This window comes from Apteryx rowi, unplaced genomic scaffold (genome assembly GCF_003343035.1).
Source record: "Apteryx rowi isolate R43461 unplaced genomic scaffold, aptRow1 scaffold_137, whole genome shotgun sequence".
Classification (NCBI taxonomy): domain Eukaryota; kingdom Metazoa; phylum Chordata; class Aves; order Apterygiformes; family Apterygidae; genus Apteryx; species Apteryx rowi.
In genome coordinates, this window is record NW_020447608.1 from 1,245,434 (window position 1) to 1,268,278 (window position 22,845).

A 22,845-nucleotide genomic window follows, 5' to 3' on the forward strand; every position below is an offset into this window, starting at 1 on the left:
GCCATTAAAAGAGGGTTAAGTAGCAACATAAGCTAAATGCCTAAGTATTCTACAGAGCAAAAAGGGAACAGGTGGTCAAGCACTACATATATGTGAACAGCTTTACTACAGTGGCTTGTATTTTAAACTAAGTAACTGTGATGTAAGAACCCAGATATGGTATAGACAATAAATAGCTTCAAGTCATATCATTGACTATCAAAGTAACTTCTTCTGGCCAAGTGCAGTTGCCATTACCAATTACATTTGCCTAAACTCCAAAAACGCATGTTCCAAGAAACTTTGTACCCAAAACGTACATAGGACAAGCAGACAGATACAAACAATAGTAAGCTGAGAGCTTGAGTTCAAATCAAGCAGGGGATCTATAATCTATAGGCTTCCCTGAGAATTCTTTATTAAAGCCTTGCCAAACAGGCTGTACACACACAGCCACCATATCCTGGGTTATGCCAGAATTCAGAATTCTGATTTATGTGAGACCTTCCTTATTTGTAGATATAAAAAGATTAAAAGTGCAATAAAAAGCAATGTTAGGCAGCCAGAAGCAGCATTTAGTTAGTATTCGCAACTGTAAAATTGTTCACTAACAACGGCTCTTATCTTCAGAAGAGGCCATTTTTTGTTGGGGGTATTCACCTGAGTATAGTGGCAATTCTAGTATTATGGGGCAGAAACTTCTTATTATTTACTTAAAGTGCACAAAAATTAAGTATGCTTATCACTAACAGTTCAGACCTGCTGTAATCCATTCGAATATGAAAAAAGTTATTTTATTACATGTATAAGTTATGCATATGGAAACAGGTATGTTACATGTCTTGGGATTTACCATTAGGACTCTCTCAATGTATGTAAAAACAGTTAAAGTTCAAATGTAGCAACTAAGGAAGTGAGTGAGGTGTCTCAAGGGTATTTTGATATGCTATTAAAGATAATACAATGGGATTCACATACACAGAAAAAAAATCTTGAGTTATTGCGTGGTACTGGGCGATTTCTACTGACTAAAACAGGTAGAACACTCAGACAGTCAAAGATATGTTTAACCAGACTTGTGAATTCAAAATCTCACAGAAATCATGAATCATTTTTCTGATTAAGAGAAACCAGGGAAAGGTAGGAAGACAAAGAACAGATGTGCATTAGTCACAATAACATAAATGTTGTTCAAAAACATAGCATTGTGGAGCTATTTAACTCCAGAAGGACTAGATTTGATGCACTCAGTTCCTCTCTAGCATCTGATTCAAAAATATTTATCATTATGGAAAGCATCTGACATATTTAAAATTTAACAAACCAAGACAAAAGAGGCATGAAGCAGACAGTGCTGCTTCAATGTTACAAAACACTATCAGAAGTGGGAAGACACTACAGCTACTCAAGAAGACAATCACTAAGAGAAAAAATTATTGGGAAGAACAAGGCGGCTATTTTATGAACTGTAGATATGACAAGTGGAAGAATTTAGAAAATGATCTCAGGAAGTGGAAAAATAAAGTGAATAAAGGAGAAATAATTCAGTACATAGGGATAAAGAATTCCAATATGCTTCTAGCATCAGGCTAACAGGGAATCATCTTCAAAGAGAGCAAACAGTCCCAGTACTCACACTATTTCACTTTAAGCAAGAGATAAGAGAACATATATTTTGTATCAGAAGATGCAAAGAGTTCTCCTCCATTAATTTTCCGATTACTAAAATACCACAGTTTGCATGGTATACTGTTTTATGGAGCACACAGTAGAGATAACCAGTCTTTACATTTGACCTTCTGTTTTTCAAATAGTTTTTCTACTAGGAATTTATTCCTTCAAAGGAAGGACTTTTCAGATGTCCCTCAAAGATAATAAACTTTGTATGTATCAACATGCAATCCAGCTTATCTGCACATCTCACTGACACAGTCACTTCTTAGTGTCTCAAGAGCATCAAAATACCTCCAGCCCATCAGCCTGTTAWTCGGCCACTATTTCATACAGTAATGAGTAGCCTGAGGAAGCAAGCCATAACATGCTATGCTCTCCCCCAGAAAGAGGGCAAGAGCACTACTGGTCTCCAGGATGCTGTGTTCCCAAAAGATTTTTGCCCAAGATAGAGATGCATACTGTGACCTGTGGTTTCCACACAGAGTACCTGCAGGGGCTGCCAGTGAAGAAAAGTGAAAACAAACAAGTAGCTTCTGGAAAACCCTACAAGCAGAATCTTTGTTAGATGTATCTTTACCAGTGACTTAAGCCATACCTTGCCAACTAAAGCAGGAATGTTCATGGAGTTGGTTGCAAACCCCATCCCATATGCCATTGCAGATTCCACACCTAGGAATCTGGCAATCAGCTTTTCCAGCTCCTCATGTTTGTCCAAGTTTCCTGCATATAAAATAAATAAGAAATTCAGAGTGAGGAGAAACTTCCCTTATTGCTGTATTCTACAAGAAGCTTTTTCAGCAACCAGGCTGTTCTTTGTTCAAAGTCCCATCAAAAAAAAATCTGAAAACATAATGAGTCAACTGCTATGCTAGATAAACTAAACCCAGCAAGTCAATTTATTTTCACTCAGGAAGAACTTCTTGATTGCTTAGACTAAAGTTCAAAAGCTGGAATAAGTAATGTTTAAAAGAAGCCAGAGGTCATTTTACAAACTTCGAAGCATACATTCTAGGAACATCCAATCTCATTCCAACTTACCCATCTCCTGCCTAGTGCTGCACACCCCAGCTCCATACTGGGACAGAACTTTAGCTGCTGCTTCTTGGCAAGCCCCAGTATTCTGTGCAAATCCAAGATAGTTGTAGGAACCCATATTAATAATGTCCTTTATCACTCTCCCAGTGTACCTGTATTAAAAAAAACAAAACAAACAGGTTAAGACACCAGTAATTGTAAAACCAGCTATACAAGAAGATTTCCTGTATTATTTCAGTTTCCTGGAAGATAATGCTGAAATGGTAGAAATCAACAAAACCAACCATTAAGGGTTTTTTTGGTAACGATTCTTACTATCAAACTGAAATAATCAGTGAAAAAGGTGTTCACCCCCTGTTGTGGTCTCAAACTGAGGATAGAAGCAAGTACCTACAACGGTTTACATTAAAAGGAGCATTTGCTATCATTCAATATTGCTTGAGACTTCTCAAACCATTTGTTGTTTCCCTGGCACGTTCCCCCTCCACGCAAGAAATATGCAGCTTTCTTTCCAATTACAAAATAAGATCTCTAGATCAATTAACTTGGCAGCCCTTCAAGCAGGATATCCTCTAACCACAGAAAGGAAACACATCTGGCACTGCTGTGCTAACAATATGTGACAAGGAGATTAAGGAAGAAGTTTAGCGGAAAAAAGTTCTGCTTATTATCTTGCATGTGAAAGTCAAGCAGAGACATGACTAGTTTCACCAAGTACCGTGGTGTAAACCTCTTCACATCAAACCTTGTGGTGTGTCAATCTCAATTTTTGACAATTCTTGTACTTGAATTTCTGTTGTCTCCACAGTCTATTTCAGTTCTGACTCAAAGCAATCATGCTAAGTTCAGTTTCAGGCAACAACATTTACTTCAAGTGCCAAGACTGATTCTAAAGCAGCTCAAAAAGTCACAAAAAGTCATGTCTTCCAAAGTATCTGCTCAAGGTTCTAGTCATCTCACACAGAAGTATTAATGCTGCTATAAGAGTGCCCATGAAATATTAACACAGTCAAGAGCACTGAAAAATATTACTACTCAAAAGATTGTATAAAAAATAATTATTTTGGTGGTCAGATGTGTTTCAAAACAGCAAAATTCATCAATTCATGTCTGTGGAAACCTCAAGCAAACATGATTCACAACTCCTTTAACCTTACAGCCTTCAATCTGCTCTTAGACACTCTTTATTTAAAGATAGTCGTTGGAAGCCTTTCTTCCAATATTGACTCACATGAATGTCCAGTTATAGTCATGGGAAACTCTCTCCATCATGTCCACTTTGGCCCCTGGCACACTGCAGATTGGTCTGTTCCAGCTGTCTCGAATGCGCATGTAGAGGTTTCTGGTGTAGAAATTTTCAAAGTCCTGGTACAATGGGACAAAGTCCTGAAACACATCAGAAGTACCCCAAGTAAAACGAAGGTGTATTCCCAGTTTGCTGTAATATAAGGAGAATGAGTTGTTTGTTGTATCAATGAGTGTAATTTACAGATGAGAAAACAAGAAAATAGAATAAAAAGTTAAGAGCTCTTCAGTCTCAAGTCCTGAAACAATTCCACCTAAAGTGTTTCTAGTCCAGTATTACTACTGCTGGAAGTTCATGCTAGTGCAAAATTGCTTGAAGGTGAGACAGCAGCAAAACTGAACAATGGGAACCTACTAGTGTAAAGTCTATCTGCCAAATGTGATTTTCAAACTTTTTCAAGTTGCAAATCTACCATGTCCCCAAGGCTTCCTCACTAGTAAGTGCCAATTCCTGTAGAACAAATATAAGCCTACTGAAAAATAGGCCACTTTTTCCTAGTTACTTTTCAGTCAAACCTTAAGTAATTCAAAGAATCTAAAAGCCATCAATCACAAACAGAAAAAAAAATCACTGCATTAGGTCATGCATCAAGTTAGAAAGTCTCAAAGGAGTCTAAAAAACAGGGGAAGGAGGTCTGAAAGCAATACAGAAGCCGAACTGAGAGCTCCTAGTGATGCAATGAGGCCTTTTCCTCTGAGCTCCAGACTAGGAGTTGGAATACCTGGGCTCTCTTTCCAGCTCTATTATCAACTTGATGGCTGACCTTATTGGGACATTTTAGGGTAGTCAAGAAGACCATCCATCCAGAAAATGGGCAGTGATCCTATTTGTCAAATGCATGGATGTATAGTCTTTGCAAGAGATCTGAATTCAACCTTCAGAGTTAAAGAGTTAAAAACAAGGGAATGCGCAATTGCTTTTTAGCATCAGACAGCATGCACTGCTTTACAGAATTACACAAAGAATTTGAAAACCAAGGTGCTTTGCCATTTTTTATTATATATAAGAAATGCATTTAATATAGCAGTATTAGTATTATCACAGAGGTTATCTGTAGAACAAATTTGTTTGTTCAGAATCCGAACAATTAAGCTACATTACAGCACCTCTCTTCTCTATGGTTTATCATCGCTTAAGTCCCACAGGATTTCTTTGTATGAGCATTTCCTGAATTCTAGCTTCCCTTCCTACATTTTCAGGAACACTAAGTGTCTGTCTTGAATGGATAACACAAGAATGTCAAACTAACTGTGACAGCAAGAACATTTGAGCACTGAAGAACATGTTTTTCTGGCCTAGTTACAATGTTCAGAAGTCATGAGATTTCCTTATTACTATTCAATTAGGAGGAAACTTGACATTCAGTAATGATAAGAATGCATAATACATCTGCTACTGTCACAAAAAATGCCTTTTTAATGATCTACAAAGAGAAAAAAATAGGATTTATGTCAAAGATAAGGGCCGGCCTAGCATTTCTTCTGTTTTTCCATAACAGAAATCAAAATATGGAAAGGGCATTTGATTTTTGGTGATGGGATAATAAGGAGAATATTCTTCTGACCAAATATTAGGGTACTTGATATTTGTACCACTGAGCCAAAGCTGGGAACATTTATGCCAGCTTTTAAATATTAATTTAAATAAATTGGCACTGACAAGCTTTTTCTTACAATGCTCAACTGGAGGAAGAGTATTTTTTTTGCCTTCCTATTTTAATGATTTAACAAAATTATCCTTTCAGTTTGGAATAAAAGAACTATCTAGGCCCATGCCTTTGCATCCTCTTACCTGAAGCCACACAGGAAAGATGGAACCCAAACACTGTAACTTCTAAGTAAACATATTTGCACCTAAATCCCCTTCTGATTAGCCTCTGCACAATGATGTGCCAAAAAGGCACAATCATATTCTTTTTTTACCACTTCATTTCAACTACAGAAAAACAAACCAAACCTAGCCAGGGATCTTTTCCAGGGAATCACAAGGATGTCCTTTCTCAGCAAAGAAAGGCAGCAGGAACAAGATTTCTATGAGCTAAACTGCACTGAGAGGCAATTATTTCTTCCACATTCTTTTATTTAAGTATAGCTTGGCCTTATTTCACACGTATGTACCATGTCTTCTCTAAAGGTCCTCTGTCAAGGAAGCTCAACAGGAGTAGTCAGTCAGCTAATACAAAGCTGTAATCCTCTAGACAATCATTGGTTTTCTGAAGTAGCTACACAGCTCTATCCTTCTTCAACTTCAGCATCTCACATTATCCCAGGCAGAAGGTGGTTACAAGACTGAATCACTAACAAGGGGGTTATACTCACAAAGGAGAAAAGCATCTTGGTATTGGCAAATGTATCTGAGATTTTCCTTTGCATATGAAGTTACACAGCTACTGTACTCTATTAGAAAGTGGTGATATGCATGAGTATTTGTAGCAGCTGTGTAATAAGACCATCCTAATCACAGAATCCAAGTAATTATCCACAAGTATCTGAAAGCTTCTCCTACAGCATTTTTAAGGAGGTGGGGCAAGTGAGAAGGTAAAAAAAATCCCTGACACATCAGAAAAATCAATGCTTGAGGGATTTGTACTTGTTAAGTTTAATTCGAGTCTACTGAGATATTTTTAACCATTTACAGTTCTTCTTAACCATCCTCGTATGAGAATTCAGCTTTGTGGGAGTTATTCAAGTGCATTAGCTATGTGACCCAGGAAGTCAACTGAGACTTTAGCCAAGGTTCTTGGCTAGGAGAGGAGCCTGGAAATGAGTCATTGTACCAACTCAAGCAGGTATGCCTGGGCTGATACAGTCCAATCTCACCTCAGATTACTGATCAGATAGAGCATGTTTGATTTTGAAACGCAGTCTGACAAAGCAGGAAGAGGAACAAGCTCAACTAGTGAGATACAGATGATCACCCACAACAGGGTGACATCACCAAGAGATATAACACAAGTATCATAAGGAACCTTACAAGCCAACATCATAAATCTAAGTTTAAAGAGATTTAACTGTGAAATAGTTATCATAAGGACAAAGGTGTCTTACAGATCAACAGGAATTCAAGGAATATATTATGGATAAGGGAATTTTCTTACTATTTCATGTGGAGCCACAGTGCTGTGTTGCAAATGTCCTATCTGCACTGCTGGAAGCAATCACTGCTACGTTTAAATAGCCTTCAGAGGTTGTTATTATTTTTCTATCAAGTTCTCATCCTATTTCAGATCCAACATTCTTTCTAGCCATAACAAACTAAGAATATCAGCCTTAGATAGAACAACAGTTTGACTTGGAGAAAAAATATTCTGGGAGTAAGCTGATTCTTTGAAYAGTATTCAAAGTGACCACCCAGTCAAACACTTGCAAAGGATATACTGTTTCCAAAAAAGGGAGCAAAAGCAATCTGTTCTTTCATCTAAATCCCTATGAACATGAAGCTAAGAAATCCTCAATAGCTTCATTCCTGCTCATTTAAAGCCAGAACACATCCCCCTACCAGTAAGGTGATGCAGAAACTTGAATACCAGTGATCTCCCAGAAGCCTGAAAGGCATAGCAATTTCAAGAAAGAGTGATATAAGGGAAAGAAAAAAATTTTCCCTTGGGGGTGCAGCAACTTAACACAGGTGATTTGGGAACCCAAGATTTCATCATACTGTAAATAAATACTAGTATAACAAGTGAAGGTCATAATGAACTTTGTAACCATTAGCTTGGGGCACAGTGACATGTAAATGCAGTAATTACGCTGCTTGTAGAGCCAAGTTTTCATGGCATTGCACCTAAGCTAACGAATGGTGTCATGAGCACCAGCAGTGCTTATCTGAAATTCATATAATGCGTTCCCTGATAATATAAAACTGACTCTGAATGGAAATCAAGTAGACAATTACAACAAATTTCAAGCTTCTAAAAGGAAGTAGAAAGACTAGTTCCATTTCACTGCTATGTAAGTCAGGAAAAAAAATGGAGCAACAACTATGTGTAGCCTTTATATCCTCAGTAGACCAATGATGAGCTATATAGATGCTAAAGACAGCATTGAACAAAAGACTGCAGGTTACTATCCCTAAAATACTTCTACAGCTGAATTCCTGTGAACAACTGTTTGAAGATCCCAGAACCTAGAAACATGTTCTAAATAGGCAAACGACTGAGCAGCAAGAGGTCCGTTAAAGAGTTAGGTCCCCATTTGGAGAGCTGCTTCTGTATACAGAATATAGAAGGTAATTAATATGCAAATGAGATTGGAAGAAAGGTAAAAACGTTCTTCATTCTGCCAATAAATCTGCAAAATCCACATCGTATTTTAACTACACTGCTACTGGGAAGGTTTGCACTAGGCATTGAATTAATTTGGGTAAGCATAAATTGATAGCAGGGTAATTGAAAATTGTTAATCTTGCCACTTATTCATGTCTAAAACAGACTGATAATGTTTCACAGAGGATATACTACACAACATAGGTTTCCAGGAAAAGTCCAGTTAGATATATTTTAAATGAAGCCAAAAACTGTCAAAAGACTACTTCCTGAAAATCAGCATCAGCACAGGCTGTCCCTTTTCATCCTTTTGTGTTCCATTGGTGGTGAATACTGTGTTTATCTAGAATCATTAACTCCAATGCACTGCTTGTAATAAATTTCAAGGACTTTACCTGCTGTCAGAGACAGCTCTGTATAATCCCATTGGAAAGTCTGCTCTTTAAATTAGTTTGGCCACTTTCATATTCTAGTTCTGGTGCACAGACTAAGACCACGCTGTTAAGTGACAAACAATTTGAAGAAGGATCTAAACAATTGCCCTCCAAAACGCACAAATACTGCTTTTTTTTTTTTTTTTTTTTTTTTTAATACTGCACTCTGGACCTAAGTTTAGGCTATGCTTTTAACTGCAATTCCCTTCAGAAATACACCACAGAAAGTCCACATATTTCAATTCCATAACTTTTAGGACAAGTTCATTCAGCCCTTTATGAAATACTTGCACTATGTAATTTAGTTTTGCTCACAAAGCAGGTTGTTGTACACTATTCATCTACACAGCTACTTCCAATGCCTTTGCTTTGCGCTTTTCTCCTAAGTAATTTATGAACTACTTCAGAAAGCTAAAGCTAACCCTTTTGCTTGATATTTAAGAAAATCATAATTATCTGGCTGGCTGTTTAGAATTTGAAGAACAAAAATGTCACACAGAGGTCACAAACTGCCAGAGACTACTTCAGGGCAACTGCAGGGCTCCTCTGATTTACATGTATTAATAAAACAAGTACGAGTTTTAAGCCTTTTCTACAAACTAGTATCTATATTCTCCTCCCTAAAAGATCATTGGGCAGCCAGCAGCTGAAGAGATTCAAATATTTGAAAGCCATGAGAAACTGTTTTGAAAACAAGTCTTTGAGCACCCCCTTACACCAAAATAAAGCCTGGCTCCCACACTAGATATGCTACAATGCTCTYTCACTAATTCCTTTGCAGGCAAACAGAGCCTAAAACACTAAAATGTGAGCATAAGTACTGTATGTTCTAGACCTCATGTGATCACTTTTCTATTCTTCCTATATTGGAAACAGCTATTCCAATCTAAGCACTGAAAAYATGATTTAAGGAAGTACATTAATCTGGGATTTCATCAACACCAAAACTTTTTTAAACAGGATTTTCTATTCTTCATTCTTATGCCATAATCACTGACCCACTTGTCACATTCCACAGCTAATAGAGCCTTCTGATAAAAAGCACTTCTTCCTAGATCCATCCACAAAGGTCCTACATACAAAATAAAGACAGAATACAAGTACCTCTTCCCTCCAAGCCATGCCCTGTTCAAAGTACTTCTGGCTGGACTCAAGCATTACTGACAAGCYATGACCAAAGGGTTTCAATTCATCTGCAAGTATAGCCAGGAGGTATACTTGTTAAACAAATGTCTTTCAGGGGAAGATGCAATATTAAAATTAGTTTATAAAAATTTTTGAGGCTAGTTGCCTTTTTAGAACTAGGGTGGTCAGGAGCTAAACAAACTCTGTGCTCCAGCGTGCAGTGTAACAGTATATGGAGAGTCTAATTTCAATACTGCAGTTCCAATTCGGCCTGAGGTCTTCCTTTTGCACGCCTTCATGTAAGTCATGACTGCTTTTACAGAAAAGGACTACCACAAGCAGTCTCACACCTTACATTGGTAACAGAACAAGTGTTTTTCAAAGGAACTGACAGAATCTGTGAAACATTGTGTAACAAAAATACAGGAACAACAGTTCAGAGCAATAGACCTAATTTGCTCCAACATTTCAGTTATTCATTTTCAATCCTCATTGCAAGTACCATGAGTACAGGCCAGTATTTCACCCTTTATTCCAATAACTAGTCTTGGTAGGTTTCTGCAGCCCTTTGACTGTTCCGATTCTTTTTTATATCAATTTCTGTTTTATACACAGAAAAATATGAAGAGGTCATATTCTCAGGTGACATAAACCAGAGCAGCTCAACTGAAATTAATGAACACAGCAGGTTACAAGTTAAGATTTAGCTAGAAATCCTTATTTGGATATTGTAACTATTAAAAGGGATCCAAAATTTTATTTCCTGATTCCAGAAGTCAGTTTTGGAAATAGTGTAAATTTAACTTCCTGCACTTCTAACTAATATAAAATATCTATTCTTCATTAAATTCCTATGAGGATGTTTCTATCCACTTGATGGTGCTTGCATAAAGAAGCTACTGTGAAATAATTTTAGGTATCAGTTTGCTGCATTAGCTAGTCTACTGTAATTTGACATGCACTTTAACCCAGTGCTGCCTCCAAAAGAAGCCATTCTTTCTTTTTTTTTTTTCTTTTCCCCTTCCTCTCCTTCCCACCCTCGGTCATTTGTTTGCATTCTTGAGCTGCCACGCCCCACTCCTTTTTCTGCAACTGCTTGCGTGGCTGTATGCAGAAAACAGCAACTGAATAACAACCAACCTTAAAGTTTTATAAGCCAGATCAGCTCCCCAGGGTGGCTGGGAAAAACAGAACCCCAATCAGCAAGAGTAAGCCAATTTACTCCACTTTTGGAGCAGAGCTCACTGGTATTTACACTGCACTAAGGGCTCACACTAAGAGTTAACAGGGAACAGCTACTGAGCTGCAAGTTTAGATGGTAGCTTTCTTCACAGTAATTCCTGTAGGGAATAAAGACCTCTAAAAATGGATTAAGACAATTGAAAATCAGGATTATCTACTCCAGAACAGTTTCTGGAGCAGGCAGGACTCTTCACCTTATTATTAATTATTCTTAATTAATAGCAGTGGGTCTGGAGTCAGTATGTCCAATTACTCACTGGCTAACCTACTAGTGTATTGGATGCCCTTTGAATTTAAAACATCCAGCCGTGCTCTGGTTCTCATTCACAAGCTTTTCTTTGCAAGTACCTGGGCTAGAGACTTAATAACATGCTTCCAATTCAAAACACAGACAGAGCTACCAGAACAGCATCAGACTGCCTCCCACTGCTGTCAAACTCAAACCAGATCCTTCGATGCATTTCTTTTGCTGATGATGCTGGCTTATGCATTCTCCCTCTCCCAAACCCTTGTTTCAGCAGCTGAGGCATCTCTCGGCATGTGGATATAACTGTTGATGCAGCCTTGTGGTGAACCAGATCAGGGAACTGCTCTAATCCAGCAAAAAGAATTACTATTTTGTTTAACCACACAGTGGTACTAACATAACTAATGGGGCAGTCCAAATGCATGGGAAACAGTAAAAGAAAAAAAAAATTTTAATCAACACAGTGCTCCGCGAAGAAATGCCCAAACTACAGTCTCAGCCATATCATTTACCACTGAGCATTGATATTTCCCAGTGGTTACCTTCTGTTCCTCTCTTTCTGTTGCATTTTGACACTTCTCAATCTTCCATTGTCGCAGGAAATCTCGCAGGTATCCAAAGAGAGTGAGAACACCATAGCCTACGTAGGTCAGCACAGCAACCAGCATTGGTGTTTCTTCAAAGGCTTCATTGAAAGGCTTTTTGTATAATCCTCCATTGTGCACAATATGATGAATCTAAAGCAAAAGTTTGAAGAGAAGCAGTCATGAGATTTTCATTCAAGAAACATGGAACAGGCATTTCAGAGTAGTCCCTGGCATACTGTGACCTATTGCAAGCTTTGGATTCCCCCTGCCCTGTTCAAAGTACTTCTGGCTGGACTCAAGCGTTACTGACAAATACCATCAGCCTCTATATACATGGATGCTGCGAGAAAGACTTCTCACCCATCAAAGTTTCAACATAATGAAAGTCACAGTTACCAGTTCAGTGCAGCTTAACCCAACATTTCATTCAAGTTCCTTAGCTAGCTAAGTTATATAGATATCATTGCTAAGATCCAGGCCACCCCAAATGAAAAAATTGCCTGTCTCCTTCAACAGGAACCAGGTAGACAGAAATAACAGAACAGCGAGGCTCCCCAGACTCACTTCAGAAATAGAAGAAACAGAACTGAGGAATAATTTTATTAACCTAAACGTTGTATTATCAGGATCATGAAAACTGAAAAAGTAACTGGAAAATATCAAAGTATACTCAACTTTGGGAGCCTGTATTACTGTAGCAAAACAAGTATAATTTACATGTCTCCATAGCTTTAGCCTAAAGATGCTGCCATAAATACTGCACTCATACATGAGGTGGACGTGATGCCACAGACAAAAAAAGTCATTGTATACACACAGTCTGAACATTGCATACATGTTTGCACACAGAACAAGCAAGCCTTTCTGCACAAAATCCACAATAAAAGTCATCTTGTTACTTAAATACTTGCCAAAGGCTGATCAAGACTATCTCCTGAAGACAAGAACTTGACTAGTGGTATAATACACATGCATGCCCTCCTCAAGCACGATTCCTGTAATGCGTAATATTTGTGACTATTGAAGAAAAACTTCTGCAGCTACAAGGCAAGAGCTCACTCAACATAATTTTGGGGGGGAAAAATGCCATAGTTTTAATTAGATCACTTATTCAAGGAAACTAAGTTAAAGGTCCAGATCTCAGAAGTCAGTGTATGAAAACAAAGAAACCCAACCATTAGATGCAAATTGCTATCTGTATTCCTAAAACTTACAGAAGAGCTATTTATGTGTGTGAAAGAACAAAGACCAAGACAACCCCCCTATCTCTAACATCAAAAGAAACAACAAGTCTTACTGCTTTCAGGATTAGATTAACTTTTGCCAATATTCTCTGGCTTACAAAAAGGAGTACATACTAGGCAATTTAAGTAGATTAAGACTACCTTTTGGCATTCGGTTTCTGCTACACTCTGGTATCCAAGTATATTATGAAGGATGTTGCCAGATGTGCATGGGAGTAACTTGAAAATAAGCAGGAAACCAAGATAACATTCTTCAGTAAACGCCTATATTAATAATAACACCACCCTGAAACATGGGCTAGGACAAGGACACATTTAGGATGTTGCTCAATTTTCACTGCAGTTCATAGCCAGATACAATACGAAACGTATTTTTTAAATATTCTACTCAGCAAAGAAACATCAACTCCTAGGAAAGAGGTTGATCCTAAGCACATCAAGAAGGACAATAACTAATAATTACTGAGGGAGTGGGGGCTGGCAGACGGAGCAAAACAAGTTTTTCTCTCATAACACCCATGCTGTCATCTCAAGAGAGATCAAAAAGGAAGCCAGAGCTGTACTAACTTATATAACAGTTGATGAATCAATAAACAAAGCACACATGCTTGCCTTACCAGACACTGAATTATATGGAAACAGATGCCAGAGAAATTCTGTTATTTCAAGGCTGGCATTAATATCTCGAAAATAATTTTGGGGGGAGCGAGGGTTTGTTCTCAGGATAAAACTATGCTATAGCTATATAGTCACTAATTGAGTACAAACTGCAACACCACCCTCTCACAGCTATTCATTTCCATCTCTGCCCTTCTGCCAGCACAAGCACCCAGGTAGCTGCACAGCAAAATAAAGTTTCAACCAGAGCGGTTCCTCGATTTGGTCATGATACAGCTGTGCAGACATGAGAATCACTCAAGCAGGCAGACAAAACAGTAAAGGCAGAGTGGGATCATCTCTTTGAGCAGCAGCATGTACTCATGCCATGTGTCAATAACTAACTTGCAGTGCTTTGAGGCTAGTTTTAGGACCGGAGTAGTTTTAAGAACATACTGACTGCAGCAATGGCTTAAGTTAGAAAATTACTGTGCTTTGGAACAGGAGTATGAGCACTTGGTTACCACATCTCAGCTGAGAGTATAGCAATTTAAAACTTTAACCAAGTTTAACCACAGTTTCATATTATGTTTTCTTCAGGAACGGTGCCAAGCAAAGGAACTCCCCCTCTTTCCCACTCACTCCCACTTTGAGCCATCTGCATTACCCTTTGGCTTGTACAACTAAAGTTAATCTGATTTTCAGCATAGCACCCCTCCAATACTGAATGGATCCAGGTTGGAAACATAACAACTTCCAGAAGGTTATTTATTATTTTTCTGATAGTCTTTACAGCACAGCTCCACAATCTCATGCCATATCTCTCGGCAAACAAGAATCAGCAGCTGTGGGGAGGGAGTAAGGATGGAAGAAGCATGACAGCAGACTGGTGAGCCCACACTGCAAGGAAAAACCATGAGAGCTTTCTCTTCTCTTTTACTCTTAGGATTGCTTAACTGTATCACCATGACTCCAATTCATGATACTGTAGAATTTTATTGCATCCAAAACTGAGAAAGATCATGCACAAAAGGCCCGAGTTGCTACAATTTCACAGCTTGATGTACTAAAGTAAACTGAAATTTATGTTTTCACACTGATAGATCAGGCTGTGAATAGCACCAACTCAGGAGCAGATATCCTACATATCTATTGCCTGTAGCTGTCTTCTAGTAGCAGATTGCTGGATGAGCAGACAGACAGCTGGTAGTGGTAACTTCTCAAATCACCCAGCATCTAATCAATAGAGATCACATCACAGCTTTTAATATCTTTTCCAGGTAACTGAAAGTTTACCTGGAAGAGATGGAATGATACATTYCAAGGGTGTGGGTCTGAGGTTAACTAATATCTAAGTATACCTTTTTGAAAAAATACATATATATCTACATGCAGTCTTAATCAGAAAATAATCAAAGTATACTAATTTTTGAGGTCTTTAGAGAAGCCTCTGCTCATGACAAATCCTATACCAGAGCAAAAACTGAACATATTATTCCACATTGTCAAAACCAACATTTCACTATGAAAGGCCCTTTCAGGAATTTCCATATTGATCCAGCACATACCTAAATCAATTCCATCTCTTCAGCTTTCTTCTACCAAGGTGCTTATACATCCTTCTATACTTATGTCATCTGTTCCATAAGCTGAGAAGTTGCTGCACATTCATATTTGAATTAAATGTTAAAGAAATACTCTGAATGCAATTCCATGGACTTTTCATGAAGCATAAGATGACTAAAAATACACTCTAGCAGTGCCTGTAGAAAGGAAGTTTGTAGCCAGACTTTCGATACAAGCCTGCTTGTTTTCCCAAGAGTGCTCTGTGTATCTACATACTAGCCTTCAAATGAAGGTTTGCATACTTTGAGCTCTAAGACAGCTGCAAAGGAGCAGCAAGTTCCATTTCAGAGACCAAGAAAGAAAGGGTGGGTACAGTTTAGTGATTCATTTCCTTTTTTGAAAACAAAGCATGCAAGATTAAGACGTTTATGGTTTCGACAAATAAGTCTTATCATTATGCTGGGGGAACCACGACCTTTGAACCAGAATATACTGCACACCTAAGTGGAGATGACAGAGAAAAGTTCACCTGACTGCGGAGTTCAAAAAGCGGAAAAAGCAGGTATATGTTCACATGTCCCCAGGGAAGTCTAGGTGTAAAYGATCATGCCCAGAATGTATGTACACAAAAAAGCACCATCAAATTAAGAAATTCAACTGCAAGAGAGCAGAAGACAACTGTTTATAGAAGGTAGCAGACCAACAGCATTCCAGATCAGCTACAGGTAACAATTACGTTGGCTCAAGTTTTGGAGGGAACAAATCACTTAAAACAGTATTATAACCGCTACTGAAGCAGTATCATCATATAGTTACAGCTAGAAAGAATTGCATTTGTGGTCTATGTAGAACACATCAGGGAACCTAATTATAATTTTCTTCCCAGTCTGGTAACAAACAGTTCCAATTCACCAGACATTAAAAAATTCTCTTAAGATTTAGTTTATCCTACAAATTAGAATCATTATAACTTGCATGATAGCATCTCTGGTATAGACAGAGGATGGGATTGTGGATGCACACACATACAGCACAAGCATGCCTAACCTGATGTTCTTACATAATTACTGCACAAAGTTATGCTTTAAAGAATACTTCGGCCTCCAGATAGCATCAGATTTTTCAGTGCCTTAAGGTCAGTTACCAGTCCTACACAGACAGAAAGGGTATTTCTGCCTATCCTGAGTTTTTCAAATACTTTAATGACATATATGGGAAATACCTCATGTAATACTCTTATACCACCATCTTTTGCAGTTATCTTGCATGACTATATACTTTACTTTCAAAAGCACTAGAGAAGAAGTTTTTTGAGAAAACATGAGCCAAGTTTGAACACAGAAAGATTTACAGGCACTGTTACAGACAACAGAAGCAGGATTTATCACAGGAATCTTCTACATAAAGTTGCTTATTAAAAACATCTGCCAAATTCTGGCACAGCTTGCATGGCAGGGTTATACTTCAACCGTAGGCAGAGAAGATGCTACATGTGCAACCTTGAGTTAAGTACACAATAAGAAGTTAGTTGTGGTGCTACCCTGAGAAAACTATAACGCACTGCACTAAAGAGATTGTTCCATTTCTTGCTTCCAGAAGAACAAAATCAGGTGAAAATGGCAGACATTATGTAAAGGCCTTCACAGGATTATTTAGTCTGGAACACTACTTTGCTACATTCCTATTAAAAGTTACTAGTTTCTCATTGCCACATACCACACACACTACAGAAATTTTACTAGAAGCTCTGCAACTTCTTTTTTAGATATGTTACATGGAAGACCGCTTCCAAAAGTTGTTTGCTTTTTTGTCAGAGATTCCTGCCAACTCTAGGAATAAATGGAAGGATATGGAATACGGCTCTGTTCTAGAAAGTGGTCACACTTATTAGAAAGCATTAAGGGAATCAGCACTAAAAGAAACTATAATAGTAAAGCAAGTACTCCACACAAGCAGCTACTTATATGGTATTCTGTGGTATTTGCAGTAATTTTACTATCACCTCCAACGCTCTTTCTTGTGCCTCTTTGTTCTTGAACAGGTGCATGGGTAAAAGGATCAAGATGCATTTAAGAACAAAATCAAGAATGAACTGATTTGAATCATATTTTAAGCTTTCAAAAATCACAAGAGTGAAAATCTGTTTTGTAAAGCAAGTTTAACAGTCCTGTGTATTTTTACCATTTGTTTTCCTAATTAAATATTTGGTTTTTTTCATAGGTATAACCAAATGTTTTCATTTGCAGCTATTTATTTCCAACAGATTTGGCACAGTCTTTTGCTAAATAAAACAAAACACACTTGCTGTAACCACACATGAACAGTATACGTCTTCATAAATGTTCACAGTTTAAATGTATTCTTTTGTTTACTAGTGAATGATTCAATTAAGTTTGGGGGTGGTTTTTTTGCTTGTGATTTGTACTGAACTACATACAGCTGACAGTTTGAATGCTAAAGACAAGGTTTTTTGATAGTTTGCCATAAATTACCTTAAACCACTTCTGGAATATTTATCTAGTATGTTCAATTGATTTAAGGTATACAGCATTTCGATAAAGAATGCTTTAAACATTTAGTTAAGCGTGCAGTTACAAGAAAGATTTTCATAGCAAGTTGGCACTAGTTTAGTGCTTCTCTCAAACAGGCCAATCTCTAGGCTCTCAGCTACCTCTGACAGTGTTCCTCAAGTACTTTAGAGCTCACTGTCATTTGTCTTCACAGATGTTAAAACCCACCACTTTCTAAACTTTTCAACTCCTACTTTCTTAACTGTGAGTAGTCTTTAGGACCACTCTTTTCAACTAAAAAACAGTTCTTTTTCTAGAAGTGATTTCTTAACTCTGTTAATGAAGGCCAGCAGTTATGCCCCCAGCTTCAAGGAAGTTTTCAATGTTTTATGCTCATGAAAGCGAAGCCAACAAATAATAGAGATAAAGCTTTATTGTCTATGAATTTAAAGTATAACATTTAAGAAAACACAAACAGCTTTTGCTATACAATTGAGACTGAAAAATACAACGTATTACAAGATATGACAAATCGCTCAAGTAGCTACACTCTAACAAAAAAGGAACTTGCACACATTTGTAATAACTACAGCATTTATGCCCTAACATCAGCTGAATTTGAGATGGCAGTCCCAGTATGACTGAAAGATTTAAACAAACACTTATCCAAAGCGACTTCTGAGCAGCACACATTCAGATTTAAGAGAAGCCAGCCATATTAACAGCTACCACAGATTTTTTTACATCGTTACAGAGACACAAATTTTCAGGAACAAGTACAACACTGACACTACACCTACTAATTTAATATGATGGCCAGATAAAAATGCTGTGCAGCTATTCCTTCCACAAAGGCTTATAGCCTTTTGTAATTAAATTTGGCATTAGAAAAGTATCCTCATGCACAGACAAGTTTTTTCAGAAATTTAGTCTTGTCAATTAAAACATCTGAAGGAGACTGCAGCCTTTTCTAGGTCAGCCAATTTTCTACTCACTTTGGTTTTATGCTACTGATGTAATAAATGCAGTCAATCAGAAAGTAATTTCTTTATTCAGGTCTGATGCAAACCTCAGAGTACACATTTCAAACCCATAAGGCATACATTTTTACAGGGGTTCAAGGATTAAATACTGAGATCTTCAACTTGGTCAAACTCTCCTGCAGTCCATGAGTTCATCTGTGTAAACACGGAATAATCTAGGTTGGAAGGSACCTCCAGAGGTCAGCTACTCAACCCCCAGCTCAAAGCAGGTCTAATTAGAGCAGGCTGCTCAGGGCCACATCCAGTTGAGTCTTGAACACCTCCAAGGATGGAGGTTTCACAACCTCTCTGGGCAACTTTGTACAGTATTTGACCACCTTCTTGGCAAATTAATTTTTCCTTATATCTAATCAGAATTTCCCATGTTAAAACTTATGTCCATTGCCTCTCATCCTATTGCTGCATGCTTCCACGAAGAGTCTGGCCCTGTCTTCTGTATATCCCCCAACCAGCTAGAAGTAGACATCAGTAAGGTCTCCCCTGAGCCTTCTCCTCCTAAGGCTGAGCAAACCAAGGTCTCTCAGCCTCTCCTTGTACCTCACATGCTTCAGCCCCCTAAGCATCTTGCTGGCCCTCTGCCAGACTTGCAGATTCAACTGGATATGTCAGTATCTTTCTGGTACTGGAGAGCTCAAAACTGGACACAGTACTCAAGATGTGGTCTCACAAGTGGTGAAAGTGGTGAACAGAGTAGAAGGATCACTTCCTTGTGAAGAAGTTCTTGAGATTTAATTCTTTAGGACCAAAGTTTTTCTTTTTATGAAAAGTATTTGCATACAGATTTGAAAAAACACAATTCTGTACTCAAATTCCACTGTATGCCAGTAGATGGGCCAGTTATTAAAAATGCACTGGTTTAAAATCTTTACCTTAACTTAACCTTTATCTCTATTAAGGGCTTATTCAGATCACTGCTATAATTAACTCATTATAATGAGAGAAAGTTGTCCAGGATCTATTGCATGCATTTTCATAAATGTGTTCTCCCAAAGAAATCACATTCAACCTGATTCTAGGAGAAGTGTCTACAAAACCAAAATGAAGACAGCATTCCACTGCACCCTGAAGCATCACATGAGATGTGCCTACAACTAATAAGATTGCTATCTAAAAAAATCAAACAGAAAAACAATCACAGAACTACACAAATTGTTTTTAGCATGTGGACACCAGAGCTTCCACAGAAAAATATTCTACCCATTTTAATAGCTGTACAAATTCAGGACTTGGGACAGTTTTAAAGGAACACAAATCCTACAGTCTTCCCCCTTCTCCTTGACCAAACTATACCCTCTCTTCCTGAGGAAGTAGTATGAGAGCTGGTTTGGCAAAGCAAGTATGCAATAAATTATCTGGAGACTGCTATACTGTGGCATCTGTAGTCCTCCTAGAAACTTTTAAAATTACTTTTTAAATTTGTTTATATCATTCCCTCTAGTATATAACTGCATAGCAGTGACTCGGAAACAGTATGCACAACAGGAATTAAGAGCTTGAGATCTAAAATCTATATTCCAATTCCTTTGTTTACTTTGAGTCTTTCTTCCCCAGCTTCTAGAAGCATAACAAAAGCCATTCTAATGTGAGAAGCTTAATTAGTGAGTCCAAAAAAACACATTACTGAAAAACTGTTCATAATAATGGGTAGATTCCAGTAAGTTATCATGGAAAATAAGGGCACCTTGATCTATTAAATGTGTCCCAATCTCCTCATATTATGCAACATTGAGACTTTTTTTTTTGAATGCAGTCTTAGAAAACCATTAGATGTTTGCTTTAGAGCAAAACAATACAATGAAGAAATATATTCCAGTTTAAAATTGTATTGCAGAAGGAAAAAACAATTTTCTCTGCACCCTTTATTATTCCCACAAGTGTCTTGATAGATCCTAAAAACATTTTTCTATCAAACTCACTTAACACTCTCTCCAGCAGACCAGATGTATATAAAAAGCAGAATTATGCACAACTTGGAGAGGTAACTTCATTGTTCTTTTATTTAGACTTGCTTCCTTTCTCTTGGCTGTGTCATTTCCTCATGTCATGATAACATCCTTGGAGATGTCAGGCCTTCATCTTAAACACTGGGGTACTACACTGAAGCATAAACCACTTTTGAACCACCCACAGATTACTACTTTTTCTAATCCTGCACTCCCTTAATTATACATAGAGTCAGGAATAAGTTACTTATTTTTCTTCAATGTCCCACAATTTTTTAATTGCTAGATGGTTCTTCAACCTGTTTTAATAAAGGTGCTGATAATGACATTGTTGCATTCACTGAATTTGAATCTCAAGAGAGATTAACTGTTAGAAGAATCACAAAGAAACTTGAAGACATGACTTGCCACGAAAGCAGAAGGAAGAACTGTTATTTTTCTTAATACTTCAACAGTTCTTCTACCTGCTGAAACTCTACTTTCAAATTGTTACTTTCCTAGCCTCTGGTGAAACTTTCATTGCTCTCCAAGGTAGCCAAAGTCAGCTTGACTACTTTGCATTCCACAGACATCTTCACTTGCAGATTTTAAAGCGCTATATGTGGCATGTACCTATGTATAAATAGGTACAAATAGGTATAAATATGTATAAATACACACAGACACACAAATATATAACGTACACGGTGAGAATTAACATGTTTCCCTTTCTTGCGCAAAGGAAGAACAACCAAAATTCAAAACCCTGAAAGTCAAAGTGGCCAAACCTGAGCTATTTCAGTGACTATACCTTCGGCAGCACTAAACTGCCATCACCATGTGCCATCACTGTGTGAAAAAAGCTGTAAACAGCTAGTACGCCTAAACAGTTAAGAGATTTAAGTCTTTTATCAAGGTTATTACATTTAAACCCTCATTTTGAAAGTTACTGATTTGGTCAATGTAAAATGTTGGAGAAAAGAATACAAGACTCCTAATTATAAACCTTTGTCTGACCAGCACACAGATGCAAGAAAGATCCAAAACTCTGCCATACTCCTTTTGTATCCTCTGATAACGTTACTTCAGCTTAGGTTTTTTGCTAGGATCTCTCATTATCCGTTCTCCAATGAGCCTTGCTCCTTCTACAGATAGTCATCCCAAATGCCTGGGGGCTTGCAAGACACATTCAAAAGTAATAGCACCGATATGCTACTAACTAAATATAATTTCTCAATTACACTTTTTTTTTTAATGCTTCCTCAGTTTGGCAGTGTTAGCTCTTAAATTTACATGCTGCATTTCCCATTATGTTTTCCAAATATGCAGCTGAAGAAAATCCTCATGGAAAAGTTTTCCACAGCCTGCTTTTCTATTCTTTTGAGGCAGAAGAACATGATTGTATTCAGATCTGTGCGGGGCGGGGAGGGGGGGAAGCTCTCAGCTTCGGCTCAGTATAAAGATTTACAGCTAAGGTTTTGTGGACCACCGTGCTTGATGTTTGCAAGGCAAGACGACCAGTGTCATAGTTCCCTGAACACTAAAACAGCACATGCTGACACTGCTGCCAAAAAAAGCTATTGTACCCTCCTCCTCTGTTTGTTCACTCCTGATACTGTGCTATCCCCTTCTATATGTCAGGACAAGACTACGAGTGCCCATACAGAGAATGAAATTAGGTATATGACCTGGCTTAAAGTTAACTCCGGGAAAAAAAATGTTTAGTTTTAGCCTGCATCTATTCTCAATCTGATTTGCTCAGTGGCTGCACAAACTGACACTAGAAAAACAGAAGGGGCAGCACAGGAGTGAAAACAAGGAGCCACAGGAGGGTTGACAACAGAGGAAGGCTTTTTTAAGCAGCAGTACCAGCTTTAAGTGTTCAAGGAAGCACGACCTATTCCATATCACTGGGATTGCCCTTCTGAGAGTCCATTAAGTACCCTGTATTATAACACAAAGATTTTGCATTTTGCTGAGAAGCAACCAGAAGCACAAATACACACTCGCTTCATAAGTTGTTAATAGAGCAAGATGGCAAGTGCTGCATCAACCTTTAACTCTCCTGCA

General features: G+C 37.9%; 1 protein-coding gene across 1 annotated transcript in view; it reads right to left on the reverse strand.

Annotated features, from left to right (window-relative positions):
- SPTLC2 (serine palmitoyltransferase long chain base subunit 2) overlaps positions 1-12,043 on the reverse strand; it is a 63,486-nt gene extending 51,443 nt beyond the window's left edge. Inside the window, exons 1-4 of the mRNA XM_026057163.1 lie at positions 11,849-12,043; positions 3,920-4,074; positions 2,692-2,840; positions 2,249-2,373 (exon numbers count right to left, since the gene is read on the reverse strand). Of these exons, the coding sequence (XP_025912948.1) occupies positions 2,249-2,373; positions 2,692-2,840; positions 3,920-4,074; positions 11,849-11,974 (555 nt within the window). The 5' untranslated portion in view covers positions 11,975-12,043. The remainder of the gene's footprint in view (positions 1-2,248; positions 2,374-2,691; positions 2,841-3,919; positions 4,075-11,848) is intronic.
- Between the last annotated feature and the right edge of the window lie 10,802 nt (positions 12,044-22,845).